General features: G+C 36.4%; 1 protein-coding gene across 14 annotated transcripts in view; it reads left to right on the forward strand.

Annotated features, from left to right (window-relative positions):
• Positions 1 to 5,397, forward strand: part of RAD50 (DNA repair-recombination protein (RAD50)) — a 75,358-nt gene extending 69,961 nt beyond the window's left edge. For 5 of the 14 annotated variants that reach the window (XM_020669802.2, XM_020669803.2, XM_020669806.2 and 2 more), the window contains 4 exons: positions 1,430 to 1,563; positions 1,667 to 1,795; positions 2,093 to 2,164; positions 5,031 to 5,397. In XM_020669802.2, coding sequence (XP_020525461.1) covers positions 1,430 to 1,563; positions 1,667 to 1,795; positions 2,093 to 2,164; positions 5,031 to 5,160 — 465 coding nt within the window. In that variant the 3' untranslated portion in view covers positions 5,161 to 5,397. Of the gene's footprint in view, positions 1 to 1,429; positions 1,564 to 1,666; positions 1,796 to 1,879; positions 1,993 to 2,092; positions 2,303 to 2,446; positions 2,896 to 4,902 lie in introns of those variants that run through there. The other 9 variants (XM_088870203.1, XM_088870208.1, XM_088870206.1 and 6 more) reach the window with 8 other exon arrangements.
• The last annotated feature ends 2,831 nt before the right edge of the window (positions 5,398 to 8,228 follow it).

Genomic DNA, 8,228 nt, shown 5'->3' on the forward strand with positions numbered 1-8,228 from the left:
GTCGGAGAATTGATATTCATGGTATTTTGGTGTTGGGTATTCCTTTGAATCATGTTATGCAGAGTGGCTATCGATGTGGAGCAGGGTTTGGAGAGAAGACTATTGAGATAGGACACAAACAAGGTTTTATTGAAAGCATCATTCTTGTCTACACTTCTATCGCTGTTGTTGTGGTTGCTTTTCTTTCACAAGGAATGGAGACATTGAACATGTCATTTCCATGACCCTATGTAATTGCTGTTTGACCTGCTTAGATGAGTGATGATAAGGAGTGGTCTACCTGTCTAGGTGCATTGCTCCCCTGGTCACATTTTCCGTCATGTTGATCTTATTTTTGACACTTAATTACAAGTTTTTGTCTTTTTTTATGTTATTCATAACTTTCCTTTTTTTCTTTTTAAGTGGTTAAAGGTGATTTTGTTTAGTGAGTCTAGTGAGCCTAAAATCTTGTTTCAAACTATGGATGTATGTTAAACTTGAAGACATGATAACATACTAGCACAATACATACAAATAAATGTCGAAATGTTAACCCAAGGATGGGCATTCTGTCCATTGTTTTTATTTTTTATTTTTTTTAATATGAAAAGACATTCAGCCATGGCTATATCTGGTGTTTGAAAACGAGGACTTGGATTTGCCAAGTCCCTAGCCCCAGCCATCAGCTTGACTTGGCTGAGTCAGAGGTCTAACTCGGCTGTGGTCTGTAAATATGGACTCAGGGTAAGTCTTGAGGTTTCAGAGCAAGATCTGACAACCTGCAGAGCCTGAATGACTCAGGCAAGTTCGAGCCTGAGTGTCGAGTTTCGAATTACTGGTTAATTAGTTGGCAGGATGATCCCCACCATCCAAATAGTGGAGTCCTTGACTGTGGTTTTGTTGGAAGTTGGTTCACCGTGATAGCTGATCCAACAGTTGAAAGGCGTATGCTTTTTTGATGTTGGGAATCCTTGTAACTGATGCAATGGTGGATGGGGGGCCTAATACTCTGTTAGATGGTCCATTCACTTCAGCTTTTTCTGTCTGTTTAAGCCTTTGAATTCCCATGTTTGGGTTCAAACTTCCTCTCTTTTTCTCATTTAGGTCCCATGTGGATTCCCTTACAGCATGTAACCCCTTTGGCCAATGGTTTTAATGGATGCAATGTTTGTATCCATTTGAAATTATATTTTTTGAAGTCTTGGAAACTGTATTATTACATCAATTCAAACAGGAATACTATAGTAATCCTGGATTACTAAAAGAAGTCCATCAAAATTGCTCAATAAATGATTATTTACCCCGTTGATTTTTAGAGCTGGGTTTTCACATTTGATACCCCAAAGTTTGAGACAAAATGCTCCATGATTCTACATTTTGATGCTCTATCGAACTTACTTCATATCTTTATCCGTGTCTAACACCAAATTTGACTCAAATGTCTTTTTAGGTACTTGCTTCACTTATAATACGCTTGGCGCTTGCCGAAACATTTTGCCTCAATTGTGGAATACTTGCCCTAGATGAACCAACTACAAACTTGGATAGTCCAAATACTGAAAGCCTTGCTTCTGCACTCTTGAGGTATATAACTGAAACTGTTCTCCGTTAATCAAGTGCTCACAAGATAGTGTAAAACTCTATATTCTGGGGTTTTTTTACCTGTTTTCTCGTGATGCTATTTCAGGATTATGGAGGATAGAAAGGGTCAGGAGAACTTTCAACTGATAGTCATTACGCACGATGAAAGATTCGCTCAGCTTATTGGCCAACGACAACATGCGGAGAAATACTACCGTATCACGAAGGATGAACAGTAAGTGCAAAAAATATTTGGAAACGTTTTTGTGTCATCTTGCAAAATATGATCTTCGTAAGACTTTGGAACCTTAATATGCAGCCAACATAGTATCATTGAAGCACAAGAGATCTTCGATTGATGGCTGTTTGATATCAAATTGCAAATACTTTGTGAAATTCCTGTGCATGTGTGATAGCATGTTTATTTGTAAGGTAAAGTACACAACCTGATGAAATATCATTGAGGGTTCTAATCCCTAAGTTTGGCAGCTGATTCTTGTGTTTTTCTTTCTTTTGTTTTTTCTTTTCATAGGTGGGAGTTGCCCAAATCGCTCTCATATTTGAAGGAGATTCCAAACCATCTCTGTAAATATTGTGCTCGAATGTAAGTTCAATATAGTGTTCTCTTATCCTCGTACTAGAAGTGTGAACTTTATTTCTGGCAGTGTTCACACCAGTTATGAGTATGATTTTGTTGGCAACCTTCTTACATGGTGTAATTCAGATAGATTCCATTCGTCCATTTTTTACTGTAAATCGTAGTTTTGAGTTTATATCTTCTGATTGGGGCATGCTTGCAATGTTCATTCATTATAACTCTTCAAATCGTTACATTGGTCACAATACTATCATCATTGAAGTTAACTATCGTTGCACTCATAAATAGATGCTGATGGTGAAATTAGTGCATGGATCCCATGGCCACATGGATTTTCAACCTTTAAATAGATGCTGATGGTGAAGTTAGTGCATGGATCCCATGGCCACTGGGATTTTCAACCTTGTTTTAAACATGGAAATGTATGCAAGAAACGAGGTGAACTTTTCTATGGAATTTTCACATCATCCCAGCCATCAGAGTTGAATAAAGGACGCTGGCGCATGCTTCTCCTCTTAAAATCCATCAAGTTTTAATGGTTTTAGCAGATAATGGATTGTGAGAAGAGGCATGGTACTGGTTTGTTGCTCTGCTATTCAAAATGATTCCTTTCATTTTTGTAATTGTCTAATTGTCTCGAATTTTCATAAGCAGCATTAATTAATGTTCTCTTAAAATTCTTGGTTTTCATTGTAGACGAATCCCTTCAATGTTAAGATTGTACTAACCTTTTAAAATGGTACCCCTGACTTGAATTCTCATGCTAGGAATGCTACCAATGATTGGCTTCACTCTTAAGTAAAAAAAATGCATGCATTCTGATGCATTCATCATTTTGAAATCATTACATCAATTACCTTAAATGTCAAGTGAGTATAAGGTTAATATATCTATTAATTGATGGCATTGACTCTCTCTCTCACTCATTATGTTGATCCCTGTCAGATTCTCGTCGATGTTTTTACTTGATCACTTGTCCATAATTAGCTTCCTGTTCACCGTGTACAAAATTGATGTACAAACCACTAGTACAAAATCGATTTACAATTGTAGGTATCGTTGTTACAATTACAAAGTTGAGCATGCGATTAGACAATTATCGAAAGATGGGATTGGTGGGGCAAAGTGGGTCTTTGTCCACCCCTTTAGCCAAGCCACTTTAGTTGCCCTACATGAATGAACCACCTTCACATCCATAATCTCAAGACATTCCCAAATTTCTCTCAACCCTCTCTTTAGCTCCCAGGGACAGGAATGGACTTGTTAGCAGCAATGGATGAAGTTACCTTTGATGATGAATCGATTGACTCTATGGTTGCACGACCTCGGCCATTACAAGAGCTAGCTTGCTTAAGCTTCATTGGAGTCACATATTTGATGAGGCCTGGAATAGTGGGCCAAAATTCTTCCTTCATGATCTTTGCGGGGCTAACATCAAAGTTTAGTTTGAACTCTCCTGGAGGCAGAGGGAGCCATCTGATAGGTGCATCTTTCTTGGGAGGACAGATAAGGCTGTCTCCTTTAAATTGCATATGGAAATCTGTGGGTGGAAAATAGACAAATTTCTTTATGAGCTATGCCTATGAGTTCGTAGTTGCTTTGAGTTTACTAAGTAGGAATGCAATTCTGTCTGGTCAACTTTGAAGGTCTGGTTGTTTTGCTTGAGCCAAATAAACCGTAAAAGTTCCCAGAATTGAAGATGCATCCTTGTTTAAGGAATAGAGGGGAGTTCCACTGCATGACCCGGAGTGTACTGAAACAGGGCAGACCCACTGCAAGTCAAACAGCCCGAGCACACCAAATATCGATAGCAAATGAGCAATTATAAAACAAGATGACTTACCGATGCAGCTTCTTGCTTACACAAATTGCTAACATTTGCAAGAGTCATTCCTTGGTATCTCAGGCAATTAAGGGCAGGGCTTTCCCGAGTATTGGTAGAAATGCTTGGGACTTACGGGGCCTAGGAAGGTTTTGTACACTCTCAGCTCTCTGATCAGGACTTCTTTGACCTGCAACCACAAGGTAATAAAGATCTTACTTGAAAACTCACATTGGGGATCTTGGATTCTTTGATCTGCAACCATATGGTAATAAATATCTTAGTTGGAATATCACCTTGGGGATTCGGTTCCCATACTGCTATATCACGGCTGGGTAGGTAGCTGACCATTGGCAGTTGGTGCTGGGGATTGGTGAACATGGAAACCTCCCCATTGTAAAACCAGTTTTGATGAAATGTATGTTTCAGTACTCTTGAGGACGTGACCAAAAATCACCTCCTGAACAGTGGAGTCAAGATCAAATGGCTTGGGGAACACTACACATTCAATTCTGGATCGGGCATCTCTCTTGCCAAAAACTCACTCTTGATCCATCACCCTCTATTAGCATTCATATATGGAACATAATCAGAGTTCAGCCATCGTTAATTGTTGCCCTCTCCATTTGGGTCTCCCTAGCCATCTTGTGGTCTGCATGGTGTTATTTATCAAATACCACCTCCTTTTGGAGTTGGGAGTGCTCACACGCATCTCCACTATTTCCTTGAATGAGCAGCTTCATATATTTTCTAAAACTAATTTTAGAAATCCAAGTTGAAGAATCAAAACTTGAAGAGGTAGTCAAGAAGCATGTGAAAATGATATTGTCTAGATGTATATTTGAGTTTTGTAGAAGTGCAGGGATGATTTTCATCTAGGAATTTTGTTGCTTGAATGTTTCTAATAAGTTCTGTCTAAAAGGTACTGCTCCTAAGTTGCCCCATCTGGCCTCCTTATTTGTCTCCAACAAGTGCATTAAAGGTGTTTGGGTAATCGTACCTATAAAAGAGGTTCTTCAACTAACGAGTTGTTTGCTGTGCTGCCTGAAGCAAGGATCGGAGCTGTTGGATGGCTTTTTGGGTGATTGCGTTCATGGATGCAGTAGTGCCTTTGAGTGCCGTGCCACTTAGTTACACAAGTAGTTGTGTGCCTGCCCACAAAATGCTGTTACTTTGTTAGTGATGAAAGGCGGATATATCAGCTTTCATCGAACTCGCAGATTTGAGGATTTTGTTGATTTGTCGACCACATGTTGACCAAAACATAAATTGGAATCCAAACTGGATACTGGGGCTAAACTTACATACCAATTTTGTTGCATTGTGATTAATTTGGTGGCAAATCAAATATTGATATTTTGAATATTTTCACGTTATTCTTAAAATATCACTGATAAAATATTGGAATTTTGCTCAATATGTTCAATAATCAGGAAAATATAACCTCATATACTGAAAATATTTTAAAGGCTATTTTTTATATAAGGATTGCAATTTTAAAATCTAGAATTAAGGTGCACCTAAAAAATCTATCGTGAAAGGTTGTTTTGAAGTTGGAAAACCATCTAATGGATCATCTCAATATAGAGATGTATGAATATAAAAAATAAATGAGGAATTCGAGTCTCAAAAGTAGTGCATCTTGCCATACAATATCTGAACCGTCCATTTTCAAGACTTTTATGTGTTCATAGATCTACTTGATTTGAACCATATTTGGAATCTAAAATTTGAAAAAACGAAAAAAGACATCTGGCTCTCTTACCATTAGATGGTCAGAGGGCAATAACCTATTTTCAAGGCACTTGGGAGATCAACCTCTGCAAAAGGAAGTGCACGCATTGAATGTTATATCTTGGCATGTATTCATGATTTTCCATTCCATTAATTTTAGGATTAAATATTGAATATTGAACTGAAATGGATTGGGATGGCTTAAAATGGAACGAAGTGGGAAGGGGTTGGAGTATTAGGAGTGGAATGAGAAATTGAGTATTGAAGAAAACTAAAGTTCAAGAAAATTGTTAGAAACATTGCAAGTGGAAGGCCTTGTAGCCTTAATGAGTCCTTTACATAATACATTTTTTTGGTTTAGAGCATATTCACACACAAGTTACCCAGCCATGTCCTGAATTCCTATATTCTGACAGTTTTTTTGCATAGTATGTGAAACAATCAACAAAAGGCTTCCAATTCAATCAATTCTACGTATAATAAACTATTCAGGATCTTAAAATCAGGACCTAAAAATTTGTAGTCAATATGGCAACAATCATGCCTGTGACATTAGTCATGACGCGGGAGACAGGACGTGTCACGGAAGACATGCAACGCTCGTGCAGTTTCGAAAAGGAATGAGCACAAACTCAGCATTCCAAAAACCCTACGGGCACATTTGGTAGGAGTGCAAATATTTTCATGAAAGCATTTTGAATTCTCCCTATGTAATTAGACATGGGAGTTTTTTCAAACTAATTAGCTGCTAATTGAGGCAAAAAAATGTGTTGGGATCAATTAGACTGACAAGTTAGTTTTTTCAAACTAATTAGCTGCTAATTGAGGCAAAAAAATGTGTTGGGATCAATTAGACTGACAAGTTCCACGGGAGTTCTTTCATATGAAAATACTTTCATGAAAATATTTTACCAAAAGTGCTCTAAAACATGACCTTGGCATTAGTTATATGTGGTCTATAGGCTGCTAATGTGTTTTAAAATATTTCAAATGATTCTAAGAGCATTATAATATGACCTGCTACACTAACATACCGTATCTGTAGACACATTAACCATGTCTCTATCAATATATTGTGTATCTTGAATCCTTCTAACTTCTAGAAGAAAGAGTTTGGAACCTAAAAACAGTAATTTTAAATTATTTAAATTGCCAGAGGGAGTTTCAATTTTTCTAGAAGGCTATCAGATCTCAGAATTGAAAATTTTGGGTATATAACGAATAATTCCATAATCAAAATCTATCAATCTGGATTTAGTTCAGATAATAATGATGAAATTTGATTAAATTCAAATTTTAAGCCGATATGGATCAGCTATGGATAGAGTCTTTACAAATAGATGGATCTGAGAGCTGGTAGTTTAGAAGATTCACATATAAAAACCCTAAGTTCTTCATCCTTCTTCCAATTTAGAAAATCCTAGCTCAACCCTAGGCCTCTAAGTCCATTAGTTCGCTTAAACCCTAATTAGGCATTATATCCTAAGAAATCTTCTAATTTTGCTTCTTGAAATGTTAAAACCCTAAATCTAACTTTCAAACATCAAGTTTATAAGAACGAATCAATTTCAGGCTTCTTTTCATTTTGGAGAGGACTTGTATAAAAATTCAGAAAGTCTCATCTGCTCCCAACCAGAGGTGGAAAGCCTATGGGCCTGGTTTGGCAAGTTTCTCTCCTCTTATTTTTATTTTTATTTTTTTGTTTTCTTTAATATTTTCTTGTTGATTTCAATCATATTGCATCATTTTTAATCTAGTTTTGGTGAAAAAATTGCTTTTCATCATATTAGATATGTTTCAATTCAATTTTATTGAAACGTACAAAACAGATTAGTTCTCATTTAAAGCTTTTGGAGGAAATTTAGCTAGCAAAGTTGGCAATAGATGAGAGATTATAAAAATGGGTGTTCAAATCATCATTTGACTAGATCCAGATTTTAAAATATTTCAAGCGTTAAGGTTTACCTCAGCTTGCACACATATTTAAGAGGGAAAATCTTAGATATTTGTTCCTTAATGCAAGTATAAGTATATATACTATTCTACTTAATTTTAGAAAGTTATAAACCCCGTCTCAAAGAAGTATTCATCTATCTTTCTAGTATTTGAATGGAAAAACGTTTATAAGGTTGCGATAGAAGTGAGGTGCAAGTGTTTCAAAAGTTAGAAAAGCTTTCACTTGATCATCTCGACTTTGAGATATATGGATATAAATAAAAAAATTCAGGTCTTAGATATAATGTATTTTATAATAAGTTATCTCCATTATCTGTTGTAGAGGTTTTCAAGTGTCTATAAATTCAGGTCCTAAATATAATGTATCTTGTAATAAATTGTCACCATTGTCTGTTTTAAAGGTTTTCAAGTGTCTATCAATCTGCTCACTCTGCATCGTTTTAGAAATTTTCAATTTCATAATCAGGGTTGAACATGGATTTTCAAGTGAAAATAATGTTTCTATTACCCGAACTATATATTCCAGGAAAATTTAGAGGTATTTCAATATCTTCCAAC

This window comes from Amborella trichopoda, chromosome 6, assembly GCF_054954075.1.
Source record: "Amborella trichopoda isolate Santa Cruz 75 chromosome 6, AtrichopodaSantaCruz75HAP2 v2.0, whole genome shotgun sequence".
Taxonomy (NCBI): domain Eukaryota; kingdom Viridiplantae; phylum Streptophyta; class Magnoliopsida; order Amborellales; family Amborellaceae; genus Amborella; species Amborella trichopoda.